Here is a 21,285-nt window from a genome sequence, read left to right as displayed (position 1 = left end):
CACAGGTCTGCCTATCTAACTGAAGTAGCCTTACATCCTTTCTGACCTGGAGACCAAGTCCTCCTTAAAGCCTATAAAGGTAAAGTGCCTGAACATCAGCTGACTGCAAGGTGGACAGGACCACATGTGGTATTACCTACCACAAACTCATCTGTCAAGTTAGCCAGAGTAAAGCCATGAATTCATCACACTGGGATTAAAGCAGCACCACTGTCATCAGAAAATGGCCCAACTCCTGAAAGGCCTGGAGAGCAATGGGTTTGTAAACCCTTAGAAGACTTAAGGTTGCTCTTCAAAAAGATAAGTATTGAGATTGCAATTTCACTATAGCTGGAGAAGGTGAGTCAACCTACTTGTTTGATCTTGTTCACCTGAACAGGACAGGAATCTAGTGTAGTTATGACAGTCAGAAAGTTAAAATGAATAGCTATGTATAGGAACTGGAACCAAAAGCCCAAGTCCAATGACAAATTAGACAACAAAAGGGCTAAATAAAGGGTTTCATCAGGTTCAAATAATTGTAGATAAAAAAGGAAAGAGAATTGTACTATTTACTAAAGATTCTAAGGAATATTCCCTGCCGAAAGCTGATCAGTTCCATTCCATAATCACCCATCAATGCTCCTGTTCAGCAGGAAGTAGCCAGAGCAGTCGTCACCCCTTTCCCACACGACTGTGGAGTGGACACTGACAGTGGGGAACTGTAATAGGGAATAACAAATCTGACTCCATATTAGATCCATTTCTTTTACTTTAATCTTTGTATTCTACTGCTTTTGCTACCACTTAATCACTAAAGGGATGTTGCCTATCGCTTAAAGTATACATAATGGTCCATCTCAGGGAACACTGTCCCCATGCTTGAATGTTAAACTAAAATACCTTTGTTCAGCTCACAGGGAACATCCTGACCCAGTCCACCTGTGAATGGCCACAGGAAAGAAGAAAGTAACACATCCCCTCCTGGAGTCTGGCTGAAACCAGGAGATATTTGTGCCAACTTATGACCTTACTAATACTACTAGCTATAGTATTTGTATATTGCCTGTTTTACAGAATTGTTGTTTCTTGTATTACCAAATACAAGAGCCTCTGATAAAATAATGATGACTAGGCGACTTGAAACAGCTGACCAGATATAAAGTTCTATATAAGATCAATGATTGTAATAGTGCAACTCTAGATATAGGAAGAAGCAACAAGAAGGAATTTTTTCCTAGACCATAACAGACTAGTAAAACAGGTGGTCCAGAGACTTTTAACTACTGTTAATAAGGCCTAGTCCAGTAATAGCACATTGAGTGGCTTATCAATGAAATCCTCGCCTGACCTACTAATGGGTATTCCTAACATTATGGGATGAAATGATCATGAAATGCTTCCCAAATCATGTTCGAATTTATGACCATGAGGGAGCACTGCCAACTAAAAATTGGCACTTGCCATCTGCCTCTACAAGGATTAAGTCACAAGCCACTCCAGTCACTGACCTTCAACACCCCCTGAAAGGAGGTCAGGGTGGAGATCAGGAATGACGCACTTAGTGCTCTGAGAAAAGCTGACAGAACAGACCTTCAGATAGTTAGATACTTTCAGGAAAAGATTTTATGACCCAAATTCTTGCATCTCTTCATGTCTAGAAAAGCACTAAAATCATTAACAGTGACATCTGCTTTGGCCATTAAGGAGAAAAATGCATTTGAAAGTCAAAATGGAATAGCTTTGGTTCAGACATCCAAGGTAAAATTGGGTGGCCATTGTGGATGTGAGTTCGAGCACACTCCTTTATTGCCAAGAACTTGAATTTTCTGAGCTGTGTCAGACTGATTCTCAAAGCAGTGTCTGCTGGTGACAGGACCCTGTGGGTTCCTCTGTCAAGTTTATGATTAACCTCCTTAACTAAAACTTTATTTCTTTTCTTGTCCAACACCTGTCCTCCTCAGGACTGAGAAGTATCAAAGAAAAGGGGGGAATTGGAACCAAGCAGGACCCTATGTGGTCTTGCCAGGGCAGGCCCTTCCCCCATATCCTCTGCTTTAGCTCCTCTCTGAAGTACCTAGATAACAGTATCTGGTGCACATTTCCTGAGTTGTTTCACAGATGTGAAACCACACCCCCCTACCAAATGGAAGATGTTAACTACTTGATGACCATGAACATGTAGCCCTCAGGCCTCCTGGAGCCTAAGGACTGACAATGTTGACGCCTGTTACACTGCCCTGTTACCTCACCATCAACCAATCAGAGAATTGTGCAGGAGCTGGTCACGTGCCCTGTGACCCCCTTCCCTCACCTGGCCTTTAAATATGCTTTGCTGAATCCCTTTGGGGAGTTCAGGGTTTTGGGGGTATGAGCCACCCGTCTCCTTGCAATAAACCTGCAATAAACCTTTCTCTGCACCAAACTCCGATGTTTTGGTACCGTTTGGCCTCACTGTGCGTTGGGCACACAAACTTGCATTTGCTAGCACTAACACCTCTGCTCCCCCACAAGATGACACTGACTCTGGGCTAAATGAAAAGGGGTGCCAGGCCCAGACCAAGACAGACTGTCACCCCCCCAGTGGGCCTCACACCCACTGCATGCTGGGCCTTGCTCAGCAGCTTGAGATGCAAGCTGTTTATCAAGTTATCTTCCCGTCACCCCACAAGTCTCCACGAGCTGCAGGTCCCCTCAGCGCCACTCTGAGTTGACGCATGCTGGTCTAGGGTTCCTCTGCCGTCTCCCCCGAGCGTTTTCTGCAACCAAAAGCCAAGAACTGAACTTGTAAAACCTTAACACAATCTCATGGCCGGAAAACAAAAGCCAGGTTGACAGGAAGTTACAGCTTCTTCACTGTTATTTAACTGGAATATTAATAGTATGTGGTCACAAACAGAGTACTTCTTAGTAAATATTTTGTGGTTAGTCACTCTTCTGGGTGATGCAAGACTCATATACAAACTGAATACACTTCAATTCAGTATTTCATGAGTATTCAGGATCACAGGCCAAAAGCATAAACCTCCTTTAAGAGGGCTATGGAAACCAATATGTTCTAACTCGTACAGCCACCACTCAAAGTCAAACAGAAGGACTGCAAGTGTGATTAGAGTCCAAAATTTGAAACCACAGAGCCTATGACATGTCAAATTAGGCATGTAGGAATGTATACCAGCAAAGCCTACTGGGAACAATAGCCACCATTTATTGAGTGACTACTGTGTGCCAGACACTGAATTAAGCCCTTTACAAAGATTATTCTCATGACAGTCTCTCAATTCTGCAAGAGGGGTGCGATTACCATCCCCACTGTGTAGCTGAGGATACAATTTGGAGAGACCAACGGCCTCACCCAAGGCAGAGTCTACATGGCAAATTATACTTAAACACACACAACTTTCTGTGTGTGTTTTGTTTTCTTTCTGGATAAACTAAACCAGGGGCCCAAACTATAGGGAGTTGAGCTCCTGCATGTTACATGTGACACTTTAAAGCCAGCAGAATGGAAGAGTGATGACATTTTAAGTGCACTCAGCACATCACCACTGATGCAGAAAATGCACTCTTCCTGTGATTAAATACGGGGGCAGAAATCTAGATTTCAAGTTTTTGTTGAGTGACAAAAGAGTGGGCCACAGAATGAATGGGAATCTCGACTACCGGTTCTAAACCGCCACCTACCACACTCTGACAGTGCCCTGCGAGGGGTCCTGGGGGGTAGCTGATGAATTAACCAGAGTCAGGAAGCCCCCCACATGGCTCATCAGGCCTTCATCCCACTGAGGTCTCAATAAACCTTCCACTCAAAAAAGACCCCCCAATCATCGTCACCTAAAGCTAGAGCAACAGAGATGGTGGCACGAGCTTTTCCACAGGAAAAGATTTGTTTTAAATGTTTCACTATTTTTTCTGTTGTGTGCCCACCCCCCTCACGTTGCTTCATGTGTATGAAGGGTGTGAATGTGAACTGAAAACAAACTCACATCACTGCGGCAGGAAGGCTGCCCTCCCTCCCCTGACTCCCACCCCAGCACTTAGAGGTTCATGAGAGGGTCTGAGAGCGTGAGGAACAGCAAGGGGACCTGGGGACGCAGCTCCTAACCTCTGCCTTTCTCCTGAGAAAAAACTTTACGTTTCGTTCAACACTGATGGAAGGTGGGGCCCCCCAGGCAGCCCCAGGGAGAAGGTGTAGGGTCTGAGCTGAGCCTCAGTGGAAGGCAGGAGAGGATTCCAGCAGGTCTAGGAGCTGCAGAGGACACTGTTTTCCACTTGTGACTCCACAGCTCCTGCAGATGATGCCTGTGGGGCCTCACCGTAGGGACCTGGCTTCTATGTCACAAAGCCCTCTGAGTTCTGACTGTGACCACCCTCCCTGTTACAGACCTGACCTGGGAAGGGAGAGGTGCCCGCCTGCACAGAAGTGGGGTGAGGGTCTCAGGAGCAGCCAGCAGGGTCTCCAGACAGCAGAGGTGAGCCCAGCCAAGCACAAACGGAGGAGGTCAAGAGATTCCAGGTAGAGGACCAGGGCTGGAGAGGGGGTGGGAGCGAGGGGATGGGAGATGAGCAGGGCCAGGATGGGGAGCGGGAAGGCTTCTGAAGACACTAGCAAAAATGGCGCCCATGTAAGCACTTCCCTTGCACCATTAATCTTTCAAGCACACCTCTGCATAATTAAACATTAGCTGAGTAATCACAAATTCCACACCAGTGGGATCCAAATGTCTGAGGTTTTACTGTGTTTTAAATGGGTCAGAAAGGACAGCCTGCCTAGTGACAAACGCTACTGTAGTTTGATTTTCTGAGCCACTCTGAGGAGTTTTCACACACTAAATAGAGAAATGGCTTTTAGTCAATTAGAGCTTTTTAGGAAAACAGGCAACATAGTAGATCACCTATAATAAAAGAAGTAACTAAAGGACATTAGCATCAGTAAAGGAAAGGAGTGGGACTTAAGACTATCAAAGTAATTTTCAGAAACAAATGTTAGTCTTCAGGTCTTCCAGGTAAGTCTGCACCTCAGGTAAAAACAAAACAAGATTAATGTCTTACCACAAACCTCTCAGGACTTCCCTGGTAGCACACTGGTTAAGAGTCCACCTGCCAATGCAGGTGACATGGGTTTGAGCCCTGGTCTGGGAAATCCCACATGCCGTGGAGCAACTAAGTCCATGCACCACAACTACTGAACCTGCGCTCTAAACCCCACGAGCCACAACTATGAGCCCGTGTGCCACAACTACTGAAGCCCACGTGCCTTGAGCCCATGCTCCGCAACAAGAGAAGCCTGCACTCGCCACAACTAGAGAAAGCCTGTGTGCAGCAATGAAGACCCAATGCAGCCAAAAATAAATAAATTAAAACAAACAAACAAAAACCTCTCACCAGGCTCATCAAGAAGAGAAGAGAGAGGACCCAAATAAGCAAAATAAGAATTGAAAAAGGAAAAGAAACAACCAATACCACAGAAATACAAAAAACCATAAGAGAATACTATGAAAATTATATGCCAGCAAATTCAACAACCCAGAAGAAATGGAGAAGTCTCTAGAAACACACAGCCAACCAAAAGTGGATCAAGAAGAAATTGATAACTTGAATAGACCAATCACTAGAAGTGAAATAGAAACATTAATTTTAAAAACTCCCTACAAACAAAAGTCCAGGACCAGATGGCTTCACAGGCAAATTCTACCAAACATACAAAGAAGAAATTATACCAATTCTCCTCAAACTCTTCCAAAAGACTGAAGAGGAGGGAATACTCCCAAAGACATTTTATGAAGCCACCATCACCCTGATACCAAAACCAGAGAAGGACACTACAAAAAAAGAAAATTACAGGCCAGTTTCTTTGAAGAATATAGATGCAAAAATTCTCAAACAAAATATTAGCAAACTGAATCCAGCAACACATAAAAAAGATCATACACCATGACCAAGTGGGATTCATCCTAAGTTCATAAGGATGGTTCAACATACACAAATCAATCAATGTGATACACCACACCAACAAAAGAAAAGACAAAAACCACATGATCATCTCAATGATGCAAAAAAATTGTTTTGATAAAATTCAACATCCATTCATGACAAAAACTCTTACCAAAGTGGGTGTAGAGGGAACATAGCTCAACATAATAAAAGCTATTTATGACAAACCCACATCCAGTATAATACTCAATGGTGAAAAGCTGAAAGCCTTCCAGCTAAAATCTGGAACAAGACAAGGATGCCCACTCTCACCACTTCTATTCAACATAGTATTGGAGTCCTAGCCACAGCAATCAGACAAGAAACAGAAATAAAAGGTATCCAAATTGGAAGGGAAGAGGTAAAATTGTCATTATATGCAGATGACATGATACTCTATATAGAAAACCCTGAAGACTCCACACAAAAACTATTAGAACTGATACACGAATTCAGCAGAGTAGCAGGATACAAGATTAACATACAGAAATCGGTTGCATTTCTTTACACTAACAATGAAATATCAGAAAGGGAATGTAAACAATCCCTTTCAAAAATACATCAAAAAAGATATAAATAAAATACTTAGGAATAAACCTCACCAAGGAGGTGAAAGACTTATATGCTGAGAACTATAAATCATTAATAAAGGAAACTGAAGATGATTCAAAGAAATGGAAAGATATCCATGCTCTTGGATTAGAAGAATTAATATTGTTTAAATGGCCATACTATCCAAAGCAATCTACAGATTTAATGTGATCCCTATCAAATTACAGAACTAGAACATATAAGCCTAAAATTTATATGGAACAATAAAAAATGCAGAATTGCCAAAGCAATCATGAGGAAAAAGAAAAAGCAGAAGGCATGACCCTCCCAGACTTCAGACAATACTACAAAGCTACAGTGATCAAAAAATCATGGTAATGGCACAAAAACAGACATTTGGATCAATGGAACAGAACACAAACCCCCAGAAATAAACCCCCGCACATACGGTCAATTAATCTTGAACAAAGGAGGCAAGAATATACAATGGAGAACAGACAGTCTTTTCAGCAAGTGGTGCTGGGAAAGTTGGGCCGCTGCATGTAAAGCAATGAAGTTAAAACACATCCTCACACCATACACAAAAATAAACGCAAAATGGCTTAAAGACTTGAATGTAAGATATGACACCATAAAACTCTTACAAAAGAATATCGGCAAAACATTCTCTGACATAAATCACACCAATGTTTTCTTAGGTCAGTCTCCCAAGGTAATAGAAATAAAAGCAAAAATAAACAAATGGGAGCTAATCAAACTTACAAGCTTCTGTACAGAAAAGGAAACCATAAACAAAATGAAAAGACAAGCTACAGACTGGGATAAGATATTTGCAAATGATGCGACCGACAAGGGCTTAATTTCCAAAATATACAAACAGCTCATACAACTCAACAACAAAAAAACAAACAACCCAACTAAAAAATGGGCAGAAGACCTAAATAGACATTTCTCCAGATGACATACAGAGGGACAACAGGCACAAGAAAAGATGCTCAACATCACTAATTACTATAGAAATGCAAATCAAAACTACAATGAGGTATCACCTCACACCAGGCAGAATGGCCATCTTTAAAATGTCTACAAATAACAAATGCTAGAGAGGGTGTAGAGAAAAGGGAACCCTCCTACACTGTTGGTGCGAAGGTAAGTTGCTGCAGCTACTGTGGAAAACAGTATGGAGTTTCCTCAAAAAATTAAAAATAGAACTACCATATGCTCCAGCAATCCTGCTCCTGGGCATATATCAGGACAAAACTGTAATTCAGAAAGATACATACATCCCTATGTTCACAGTAGCACTATTCACAATAACCAAGATACGAAAACAATCTAAATGTCCATCGACAGATGAATGGATAAAGAAGATGTAGTACATATATAAAATGGAATGCTATGCAGCCATAAAAAAGAATGAAATAATGCCATTTGCAGCTCATGCATGGACTTAGAGATTATCATACTAAGTGAAGTAAGTCAGAAAGAGAAAGGCAAACACCGTATGGTATCATTTATATGTAGAATCTAAAATAGGACACAAATGAACTTATCTACAAAACAGAAACAGACTCACAGTCACAGAGAACATACTTGTGGTGGCAAAGGGGGAAGGGGGGTAGGGGAGGGATGGAGTGGGAGTTTGGGATTAGCAGATAAAAACTATTATATACAGAATGGATAAACAACAAGGTCCTACTGTATAGCACAGAGAATTATATTCAATATCCTGTTATAAACCATATTGGAAAAGAATATAAAAAAGAATGTGTGTATATATATATATATATATATATATATATATATATATATATATATGTATAACTGAATCACTTTGCTGTACAGCAGAAATTAACTCAACATTGTAATCAACTATTTTTCAATTACATACATACATACATAAAATTTTGAAAGATTAATGCCTTAACAGGTGCAAAAACTATCTGGTTTAATTATTTATTTTTGGCAGAAGTCTTATGTTCCTAAAGAGAACAAATCTCTAATTACTTTCAGGGTTTAATCTCTAGTTTTTCTCTGAGGGTGGAGTGACACAGTATAGGGAGCGCTTGCTTGGCAGCAGTTCTGGAAATCATCTTGGGTTGTAATAAGCTTCATTTAAGTCCATGATAGGACACAGGTGCTATAAAATCCAACATAATTTTGGCCTATATTAATAGTAAGATGGTTTTCAGACTTGAGCAAAATCAGACTGCCAAGTCTCATTCTGGGAGGGTTAGCCCACCAGGCATTTGAAGTGTGGGGGTAATCCTGGTTGTCCCATCTTATGACACTGACAAGCACTGACAAGGCACTGACAAGCCAGAGCCTTCAGAAAATGAAGGGACCCAATGGGGAAGGCACCAGAAGCCACCTCATCCTGAATCTCGGGGGTTTGAGAGAAGATACAACAGTGCCCAAGTATTTGCAGGGATGCTGAAGGAGAAGGAATAGGGTACATCTGTGCCACTTTGAGGGCATCAGTGTAATCAGTGGGTAGAAGTCACAGAGATGTAAGATGCTATATACTGTATGACAGAACACAATTACATGAAGGTGGAGGAGGCTGGCAATCTAGTGGGAGCACAAGAAGTGGGATCTTATGACTTTATCATCCCGTAAGGACAAGCCTCACAAAGTCTCCCACACCCATTTAAGGGAAACGGCTTCATTCACAGATTCTGCCACTGCAAATATGGCCACCAACAATGCCTTCTGCCCCCATCCAGGCACGTTGCACTGTCCATTAAGAGGTGGGTCCACTTCCCCAAAGCAAAGAAGAAACCACAATGAGATGGTAGGAGGGGCACAATCACGATAAAATCATCTCACATACCTGCCAGGTGGGCGACCCACAAACTGGAAAATAATTATATCACAGAGGTTCTCCCACAGGAGTGAAAGATCTGAGCCCCACATGAGGCTCCCCAGCTTGGGGGTCTGGCATCAGGAGAAGGATCCACCAGAGCATCTGGCTTTGAAGGCCAGCAGGGTTTGATCATAGGAGCTCCACAGGACTGGGAGAAACAGAGACTCCACTCTTGGAGGGTGCACACAAGGTCTCGTGTGCACCAGGACCCAGGGGAAAAAGCAGTGTCCTCATGGCAGGTTGGACCAGACCTACGTGCTGGTATTGGAGGGTCTCCTGCTCAGGTCAGGGGTGGCTGTGGCTCACTGCAGGGAAAAAGATACTGATGGTGGTACTTCTGGGGAGTACTCAATGCTGTGAGCCATTTTCTCACCAAGACCTGGCCCCACCCAACAGCCTGTAGGCTCCAGTGCTGGGACACCTCAGGCCAAACAACAGGGCAGGAACACAGCCCTACCCATCAGCAGACAGGCTGCCTAAAGTCTTCCCAAACCCACAGCTGCCTGCTAAACACACCCCTTGACACAGCCCTGCTCACCAGAGGGACAATACCCAGCTCCACCCACCAGTGGGCAGGAACCAGCCCCTCCCATCAGGAAGCCTGCACAAGCCTCTTAGACCAGCTTCATCCACCAGTGGGCAGACAGCAGAAGCAAGAACTACAACCCTGCAGCCTGCAGAACGGAAACCGCAATCACAGAAAGTTAGACAAATGAGACAGCAGAGGAATATGTCCCAGACGAAGGAACAAGATAAAACCCCAGAAGAACAACTAAGTGAAGTGGAGATAGGCAACCTACCCAAAAAAAGAGTTCAGAGTAATGATAATAAAGATGATCCAAGATCTTGGAAAATGAATGGAGACAAGGATCGAGAAGATACAAGAAATGTTTAACAAAGAGCTAGAAGATCTAAAGAACAAACAGATGAACAATACAATAACTGAAATGAAAAATAGAAGGAATCAATAACAGAATAACTGAGGCAGAAGAATGGATAACTGAGCTGGAAGACAGAATGGTGGAAATCACTGCTGTGGAACCAAATAAAGAAAAAACAATGAAAAGAAATGAGGACAGTCTAAGAGAACTTTACGACAACATTCACATTATGGGGATCCCAGAAGAAGAGAGAGAAAGAACCTGAGATAATATTTGAAGAGATAACAGCTGAAAACTTCCCTAACATGGGAAAGGAAACAGACACCCAAGTCCAGGAAGTGCAGAGAGTCCCAGGCAGGATAAACTCAAGGAGGATCATGCCAAGACACATAGTAATCAAACTGACAAATTAAAAGCAATAGAAAATACTAAAAGCAACAAGGGAATTCCCATAAGGTTATCAGCTGATTTTTCAGCAGAAACTCTGCAAGCCAGAAGGGAGTGGCACAATATATTTAAAGTGATGGATGGTAAGAACCTACAACCAAGAAAACTCTACCCAGCAAGGCTCTCATTCAGATTCAATGGAGAAATCAAAATCTTTACAGACAAGCAAAAGCTAAGAGAATTCAGCACCACCAGACCAGATTTGCAAAAAATGCTACAGGTACGTCTCTAAGTAGAAAAGAAAAGGCCACAACTAGAAACAAGAAAATTATGAACAGAAAAGCTCACCAGTAAAGGCAAACATACAGTAAAGGTAGGAAATCATCCACACACAAATATGATATCAAAACCAGCAATTGTGAGAAGAGGAGAGTACAAATGCAGGATACTGGAAATGCATTTGAAATTAAAAGACCAGTAACTTAAAACAATCTTGTTTATATATAGACTGCTATATCAAAACCTCATGGGAACTGCAAACCAAAAATCTACAATAGATACACAAAAAAGAAAAAGGAATCCGAACACAACACTAAAATTAGTCATCAAATCACAAGAGAAGAGAACAAAAGAGGACAGGCAGAAAAAAGACCTACAAAAACAAATCCAAAACAATTAACAAAATGATGATAAGAACATACATATCGATAATTACCTTAAATGTAAACGGATTAAATGCTCCAACCAAAAGACACAGACTTGCTGAATGGACACAAAAACAAGACCCGTATATATGCTGTCTACAAGAGACCCACATCAGACCTAGGGACACATACAGACTGAAAGTGAGGTGATCAGAAAAGGAATTCCGTGCAAATGGAAATCAAAAGAAAGCTGCAGTAGCAATACTCATATCAGGCAAAAATAGACTTTAAAATAAAGACTGCTACAAGAGACAAAGGAGGACACTGCATAATGATGAAGGGATCAATCTAACAAGAATATGGAAGAATTGTAAATATATATGCACCCAACATAGGAGCACCTCAACATATAAGGCAAATGCTAACAGCCATAAAAGGAGAAATTAACAGTAACACAATAATAGTAGGGGACTTTAACAACCCACTTTCATCAATGGACAGATCATCAGACAGAAAATCAATAAGGAAACACAGGTCTTAAATGACACATTAGACCAGATGGACTTAATTGCTATTTTTAGAGCATTATCCAAAAGTAACAGAGTATATATTCCTTTCAAGTACACATGGAACATTCTCCAGGATTGATCACATGCTGGGCCACAAAGTGAGCCACAGTAAATTTTAAAAATTGAAATCATATCAAGCATCTTTTCCAATGACAACACTACGAGATTAGAAATCAACTACAAGAAAAAACCTGTAAAAAACACAAACATGTAGAGGCTAAACAATATGCTATCAATACTAAACAACCAGTGGATCACTGAAGAAATCAGAGGAAATAAAAAAATACCAAGAGATAAATGAAAACGAAAGCATGATGATCCAAAACCTATGGGACGCAGCAAAATCAGTTCTAAGAGGGAACTTTATAGCCATACAATCTTACTTCAGGAAACATAATAATCTCAAATAAACAACCTAACCTTACAACTAATGCAACTAGAGAAAGAAGAACAAACAAAACCCAAAGTTAGCAGAAGGAAAGAAACCATAAAGATCAGAGCAGAAATAAATGAAATAGAGATAAAGAAATCAATAGATAAGATCAATGAAACTAAAAGCTTATTCTTTGAAAAGATAAACAAAACTGACAAACCTTTAGCCAGAATCATCAAGAAAAAAAGCAGGAGGACTCAAATCAATAAAAATAGAAATGAAAAAGAAGTTGCAACTGACACCACAGAAATACAAAGGATCATAAGAGACTACTACACACAACTATATGACAACCACGAAGAAATGGACAAATGCTTAGCAAGGTACAATCTTCCAAGACTGAACCAGGAAGAAATAGAAAATATGAGCAGACCAATCATAAGTACTGAAACTGAAACTGTGATTTTAAAAACTCCCAACAAACAAAAGTCCAGGACCAGATGGCTTCACAGGTGAATTCTATCAAACATTTAGAGAGGAGTTAACACCTATTCTTTCAAACTATTCCAAAAAATTGCTGAGGAAGGAACACTCCCAAGCTCATTCTATGAGGCCACCATCACACTGATTCCAAAACCAGACAAAGATACCACACAAAAAAGTAAATTACAGGCCAGTATCACTGAAGAACATGGACGCAAAAATCCTCAACAAAATACTAGCAAACCGAATCCAACAATACAGTAAAAGGATCATACACCATGATCAAGTGGAATTTATCCCAAGATGCAAGGATTCTTCAATATCCACAAATCAATCAGTGTGATACAACACATTAACAAATTGAAGAATAAAAACCATATGATCATCTCAATAGATGCAGAAAAAGCTTCTGACAAAATTCAATACCCATTTATGACAAAAACTCTCCAGAAAGTGGGCACAGAGAGAACCTACCTCAACATAATAAAGGCCATATATGACAAACCTACAGCTAACATCATACTTAATGGTGAAAGCCTGGATGCATTTCCTCTAAGATCAGGAACAAGACAAGGATGTCCACTCTCACCACTTTTATTCAACATAGTTTTGGAAGTTCTAGCCACAGCAATCAGAGAAGAAAAAGAAATAAAAGGAATCCAAAATGGAAAAGAAGTTAAACCGTCACTATTTGCAGATGACATGATACTGTACATAGAAAATCCTAAAGATGCTACCAGAAAACTACCACAGCTCATCAATGAATTCGGTAAAGTTGCAGGATACAAAATTAATACACAGAAATCTATTGCATTTCTATACACTAACAACAAAAGATCAGAAAGAGAAATTAAGGAAACAATCCCATTTACTGTCACATCAAAAAGAATAAAATACCTAGGAATAAACCTACCTAAGGAGGCAAAAGACCTGTACTCTGAAAACTATAAGACACTGATGAAAAAAATCGAAGATGACACAACCAAATGAAAAGATATACCATGTTCTTGGATTGGAAGAATCAATATTGTCAAAATGACTATACTACCCAAGGCAATCTAGAGAGTCAATGCAATCCCTGTCAAATTACCAATGGCATTTTTCACAGAACTAGAACAAAAAAATTTTTTTAATTTATATGGAGACACAAAAGACCCCAAATAGCCAAAGCAATCTTGAGAAAGAAAAACGGAGCTGGCGGTATCAGGCTCCCTGACGTCAGACTATACTGCAAAGCTACAGTAATCAAAACAGTATGGTACTGGCACAACAACAGAAATACAGATCAATGGAACAGGACAGAAAGTCCACAGATAAACCCATGCACTTATGGTCACCTAATCTATGATAAAGGAGGCAAGAATATACAGTGGAGAAAAGATAGTCTCTTCAATACATGGTGCTGAGAAAACTGGACAGCTACATGTGAAGGAATGAAATTAGAATATTCTTTAACACTATACACAAAAATAAACTCAAAATGGGTTAAATGGGTTACCTAAATGTAAGACCAGATACTATAAAACGCTTAGAGAAAAACATAGGCACAACACTCTTGGACATAAATTGCAGCAATATCTTTTTCAATCTGTCTTCTAGAGTAATGGATATAAAAAGAAAAATAAACAAATGGAAAGTGATTAAACTCAAAAGTTTTTGCACAGCAAAGAAAATGAAAAAGAAAACAAAAAGACAACTACAGAATGGGAGAAAATATTTGCAAACAATGCAACTGACAAGGGCTTAATTTCCAAAATTTACAAGCAGCTCATGCAGCTCAATATCAAAAAACAAACAAACAAACAAGTAACCCAATCAAAAAATGGGCAAAGACCTAAACAGACATTTCTCCAAAGAAGACATAGAGGTGGCCAAGAGGAACATGAAAAGATGCTCAACATTTTTAATTATTAGAGAAATGCAAATCAAAACTACAATGAGGTATCACCTCACACCAGTCAGAATGGCCATCATCAAAAAGTCTACAAACAGGGAACTTCCCTGGTGGCGCACTGGTTAAGAATCCACCTGCCAATGCAGGGGACATGGGTTCGAGCCCTGCTCTGGGAAGATCCCACGTGCCGCGGAGCAACTAAGCCCATGTGCCACAACTACTGACCCTGCACGCTAGAGCCTGCAAGCTACAACTACTGAGCCCGCATGCCACAACTACTGAAGCCTGCACACCTAGAGCCCGTGCTCCGCAACAAGAGAAGCCACTGCAAGGAGAAGCCCGCACACCACAAGGAAGAGTAGCCCCTGCTCACCACAACTAGAGAAAGCCCGCGTGCAGCAACAAAGACCCAACTCAGCCAAAAATAAGTAAATAAAATAAATAAATTTATTTAAAAAAATGTCTACAAACAATAAATGTTGGAGAGGATGTGGAGAAAGGGGAACCCTCCTACACTGTTGGTGGGAATATAAATTGGTACAGCCACTCTGGAGAAGAGTGTGGAGGTTCCTTAAGAAACTAAAAACAGAGCTACCATATGATTAAGCAATCCCACTCCTGGGCATATATCTGGAGAAAATCATGGTTCGAGAGGATACATGTACCCCAATGTTCAGGATTTTTATGAATTGCCAGTATGAGTTCTATGAGTTTTAGAAGTTTATTAAATTATGTTATACCTTTTTCTTTGCGGGGTGGCTGCTTGTGTTTGTGTATTGTGTGTGTGTGTTTGCCAGTTTTACTCTTTTGCTCATTTCATCAGGACTATGGGAAGGAAGTTCTGCAATGAAGTTTTAAAAATTTTTTATTTTATATTGAAGTACAGTTGATTTACAATGCTGTGTTAGTTTCACGTGTACAGCAAAGTGATTCAGTTATACATATACATATATCTATTCTTTTTCAAATTCTTTTCCCATTTAGGTGCTGAAAATTCTAACAGCCCAACAACCTGGAGAGATATAAACTGAGTGTCTTTCCCCTTTTACTTCTGTTTGACGGAGGAGAAGAGATGATGGGACAGGGGGTGGGAAGAAAGAGGTGACATGGAAAAGTTAGGAATGGGGCTGACACACAACTAGAAACCTGGACACAATATATAAAGCAATGATTTTCAGATAGTGCAAGACAGGGAGCCCTGGGAGAAGGGGTATGGACACAAGGTCCAGCTCATTGCCTGGAAAGCTTCCCAAACAGAGCCCAGCAGCCCCTCTTTGGAGCTCAGGGAGGCAAAGCGGCTGCAAGGGTAGTGGTGGAGAGGGAGGGAGGGCTGCAACAGCTATTGTAAATATACAATAGGATATTGTATCATGAGCACAAAGGGAGGGAGAGGATAGCATGAGCACAAAGAAGAGAAGCGGGAAATTCAAAATAAAAACCCCACTGGACAGGATTAATGGCAGATTAGACGCTGTAGAAGATACAGCAGTATTGTTTGAAGACTAGAAGACTTGAAGACTAGCATTGCTTGCAGCACTAGAAACTATTAAAAAAAAAAAAACAGCACAAAGGCCTAAACAAATGAACAGTGCATCTGTGACTTATGGGATAGTATCAAGCAGTACATATGTACAAATGGAGTTACAGAAGGAGAGGAGAGAAAGGGTAAAACAGAAAAAAATTTAAAGAAACTATGGCTGAAAATTTTCCAAGTTTGATGGAAACTGTAAATCCACATATAGAAAAGCCTCAAAGAACTCTAAGCAGAAGAAACATAAAGAAAGCCACACTAAGGCCCATCAAGATCTTCTAAAAAAATCTAAAAAAACAAAGACCCCAACAAAAAGATGCTCAAACTCTATACACCTACTAGACTTGCTAAACTGATAATAACAAACGTTGACAAGGGTGTGGGGTAACTGGAACTCTCGTAACACTGCTGGGGGGAATTCACAATGGAACAGTTCATAAAGCAGTTTGTAAAGCAGTTGGCAATTTCTTATCAAGTCTGACATACACTTACCATATGAGCAATGCCACTCATAGGTATTTACCCAAGAAAAATAAAAATATATGTTCACACAAAGACTTGAATGTGAATGTTCATTGCAGCTGTATTCTTAATAGGTAAAAACTGGAAGCAACCCAAATGTCCATCAACTAGTGAACATACAAAGTGTGGTACACCCATAGGATAGAATACTATTCATCAATAAAAAGGAATAGCTTACTGAAACATACATCAACTTGGATGAATCTCAAAAACGTTATCCTAAATGCAAGAAGCCAGGCACAATGTTTATTACTACATGATTCCATTTATGGGACAATCTGGAATGGGTGAAACTACAGATGGCAATCAGACCAGCAATCAGCAAGGTGGGGGAGTTTACTACAAAGGGACACAAGGGAACTTCTAGGAATGAAGCTCTATCATCACTATGGTATGCTGCATGATTATATACATTTGTCAAAATTCATTGAATTGCGCAGTTAAAATTTGTGAATTTTATTTTATGTAAATTATACCTCAATAATGCTCATCAAAAAAGAGAGAATGGTGCTATCTAATGAGTGTGAGGTCTTGAGGGCTGGCTTCTGAATTAAAGAAGCAATCAGAAGCCTGTGGGAATGAATTACACCCTCTCTCCAATTATGCAGCAGAAACCCTAGAACAGGACATTTACAAACTCTGAGAAAGCTGGGTCCCAGTATCCAAACAAAGGCTGTCTATGACCCCAGCTGAGATTTCTCTCTTCTCCGCCATTCCCTCAGGCTACAGAAAAGCATGGGCAATTTCTCGGACTGGTGGTGACAGCGAACCAGTTTAAATATTGAGCTTATAGCAAGCAACATGGGAACTACAGTCTGGAACCAACTGGTGATGTTTAAACCTGGATAATGGAAAAATAACAATATGCCTAACTCCCCACCCAGAAATATTAAAAAGTGCTAACTCATCTTTCGTAGCAGAAGGGCAACCAACAAAGCTTATAACTGAAATGTATAGCTTTCAAAAACCCAACAAAATGACTCCAATTAACATTTTTCATAATCTCTTTTCTTAACCTCAGAGGGATTTTATAGGAAAGAAAAACCTTTAGAGTAAAAATTGTTCAGCAATTCATTTAGTTTCTTTATGGTTTGCTTTCTTCCTGTTAAATTAAGTAAAGTGAAACTTAGTACTTAAAAAAATTAAATAGAGAAATTATAGTAGGATTCTATCTACTGATATACCTTATTTCATAATATCTGAGATACTAGTACTGATGAGACATACGTACCACTATTTTATACACCACTAAGGAAGAAAATCACTCCAATTTAACTAGGCTACAATGCAAAGATGCCATGCATTATAAGATACACACCAATATCACAGATGTGAAAAACAAGAAAAAGGTATGACTCAGGATCAAAAACATGTATCTCCATCCATCCATCCATATGCATATAAAAAGGTTCCTGGAATAAGGTCACTTACATTTAATAATAATTATTTCTCAGAGGGAGGATCTGAGGTCATTTTAAAACTTATCTTTTATACATTGAAAAAGTTCTTTATAATGAAGACATATTTACAGAAACAAATGAATGATTTTTATTCAAAGAAAAAAATGACTGGAAGTAAATATGCCAAGATGTTAATAGCAGGTCATTCTGGGTGTGGAATCAGAGGTGACATTTCTCCTTCGTTCATTTCTGTATTTTAAAGCAACTCTTAAAGTTGAAAAAACTAAACAAAGCCAGCAAAGACTCATGAAAACTTGGCTGGACATCCTTGGATGAAAGGAGTTTGTGGCCGGGCGCCTGCTCTGGGGGTGACCCATCACCCCGGCTCTCACACTGCAAGTCCTTCGTCCCGCGATGATTGGGCACCCTGCCTCCCTTGTTGTTCACATGAGTGGGGTGATTCAGAAGGAAAGACACTTCTGATTTGACTCTAGAGTCGTGGCACTCAATTTTTTAGGGTGCCTGCGAATCCCCTGAGGAACGTGTCACACAGCCAGATTCCTGCATCCACTCCTGAGATGATGACCCAGGAGGTCTGCAGTGGGGCTTAGGAGACTGTGTTTTAAGCACCCAGGTAATTCTTACAGCTGGCCTCACAGCTCCGGGGCTCCCTCAGCACGTCTGGAGGGAAAGTCTGGAACCTTCCCCAAGCCTCTGTGACCCCATGAGGGCACCCGCTGCCAACTACATACCACACAGGGCCCTGGAGGGCTGGACCCCCTCCAAGCTCTGCGCAGAGAACAGGTGGTGAGGGGAACTCAAGGGACCCATCCCCTCCTGCCAGGAAAAGGCTGGGAGCTCAACTCAGACCCAAACTCATGTCTAAAGCTCCACAGGCACTGATTCTTCTAAAGAAAGTTTAAACCCGTGAAATATGCAGCAATGAAAAAAGCCCTCCTATTGTACAGAAAAGACACACAGACCTCTCCAACTCTTCCCCACTCAGCGCATACTCAAACACCAGCTACAGCAAATACTACCCTGGGAATTTTAAAAAGATCTATTACCCTGTTCTATACACTTGTTTCCATATGTACGTAAGTCTGAGGTGCTAATTCTATCTCCTGGACATAATTCAAAAGAAAATAGTTTCCTCATTGTAGCTGTTTGGTTCAATTTCATGTTTCTAAAACCTGAGCCATTACTTTATGTCAGCTGTTTTTCATGAATATGTGTGCCAGACTCCCATTTTCAGGGGTTCTTAGCCCAGTGCTTCTCAAACTGTAATGTACATAAGCATCCCCCGGGATCTTGTAAAAAGGCAGATTCTGACTCAGCAGGCCTGGGGCAGGGCCCGGGAGTCTGCATTGTGAGCAAGCTCCCAGGTGATGCCCAGGTTGCTGGTTCCTGGACCAGAATGGAGTAGCAAGGATAGCTGACAGGTGAAAGTTTGGTTCCTAAGTCTGTTTTGCCTATAATAAAATAAAAGCCAAATGAGCATTTGTTCCTATCACAGGGCTTTAAACTACAATGCAATTTTTTCCTGAGGTTTGCAGGAAATTTGTAGTGTACACCCCATCTCTGGTTGGGAGTGAGTCAGCAAGTTGTAAAGCCAAATTCCTCTTCATTGTAAATTTTTCTATCTGCTGTTTACTGAACTGCAAATGATCAGAGTTAAATACTAAGCAGAAGATCCAGAGATTCAAAAAAGTACATGTGTAGGAAGGGAAGTATTTGAAGAAGTTTAGAAAATGACTTATTATAAAAATGAGTAAGGGTTTAAGATGAGAAAGTGCAAGTTGGCTAGCTTCGGAAGGGTGACTTTTCATTAAATTAAATCAGAAGACTGTTGTCAGCTGCAGGATGGATTTTTTTTTTTTTGTCTAAATTGTAGTTTATTATCATCTACATGTATGTATTTCCCAAATTTTTTTTACATGAGTATATATCACTTTGAAAATTAGGGATGCAGGATGGATCTTTTAACTTGAAGGGAAACAGAGAAATTAAAAGAGGCAGCTGTGATAATGTCTTTTGAATTCAACTGAGAAGAAAGTTTGGAGGGTGAACCGGAGAGTAATTTTACATTGAGTTGTCCAAGGCCCAGAGTGAAATAATGTTTCTGTGTTATTATTATTCAGGGTCTCAAACACTCAGATAAAGAAAAGATCAGCAAGACAAAATGCAAAAAAGGTTCCAAGGCACATACATAACATTATTTTAAAAATCATGTCATATTATATACACCATAGAGAAAAAGACTGGGAGAATGTATAGCAAAAGACCCTGGACGGTGGGACTATGTTTACCTTTGGTTATGCTATTTTGACATTTTCTATAATGAAAATATATTACTTTTATAATAAAACTAATAAAAGTTAATTTTTTTAAATGGTCATGCTGAGATAGGAAGATGGAAGGAAAGGAGGGAAGGAGGGAGGGAGGGAGAGAGAGAGAGACGGACAGAGAGAAAGGAAAAGAAAGAAAGAAGAGAGCAGATAAACAAACAGATAGAGATGGTTTCTCCCTTGAAGGGAAATTTTTTTCAAACAGCAACTCCTTTACATATTTCTTTTGATTATGCCCCCCACAATTCTTTCCTACTTTTTCCCTGGGATCATATTGACGTTAAGGCTGTGATTATACTTTAAAACATTGAATGAAATCTGAAGAACTAGAATCTTCAAATTCCCAGTCATTCCTCTGTAATCAATGCTTTCTATTTCATATGTAGTAACTGGCGTTTATGAACTTTACGATGCTTTAAGGATGAAATGCAGACCCTTTCCCTTCTTGGCAGGATCCACTAGGTGCCAACCGCTCGAGTCCCCGGTTCTCCCTCTGAGCTGCACTGCCCAGCTACTGTGCCCGCAGCAGACTCTCCAGAAAGCAGAGTTCTCATTCGATTTTTGTGGCCATGCCATAGCTTCGAGTGGCTGGTAATGTACAGTGCAGGAAATGGTATACTAACAGGAAGAAACATGCTGAACAAGGCTGCAAGATCACTAGCATCAGAAACAACTCGGAAAATACCTTTAAGATGGTAATATTCCAGGTAAAGCTCTCCACAGCTTTTTGCAGTTTGCGTTCCTTCAGACCTTCCTTGGTGCCTATGCTGTGCAAGTGTTCATGGAATTCCATGGCTGAAAGAAACAGAAAGACAAAGGATATTACTTCCCCACCCAATCTGTGGTAATGAGCCGGCAATATTTATTTTTCTAGGTACAGCTG

The 21,285-nt window shown here is 40.5% G+C and overlaps 1 protein-coding gene across 1 annotated transcript in view; it reads right to left on the bottom strand.

Annotated features, from left to right (window-relative positions):
* PLCL2 (phospholipase C like 2) overlaps positions 1-21,285 on the bottom strand; it is a 192,942-nt gene that overhangs the window by 7,123 nt on the left and 164,534 nt on the right. The window contains exon 6 of the mRNA XM_082392639.1: positions 21,088-21,197. Within this exon, the coding sequence (XP_082248765.1) occupies positions 21,088-21,197 (110 nt within the window). The remainder of the gene's footprint in view (positions 1-21,087; positions 21,198-21,285) is intronic.

This window comes from Balaenoptera borealis, assembly GCF_965194805.1.
Source record: "Balaenoptera borealis genome assembly, chromosome: 5".
In the NCBI taxonomy this organism is placed as follows: Eukaryota; Metazoa; Chordata; class Mammalia; order Artiodactyla; family Balaenopteridae; genus Balaenoptera; species Balaenoptera borealis.
The sequence above is the reverse complement of the archived record's forward strand: the minus strand, read 5'-3'. Positions and strand labels throughout refer to the sequence as shown.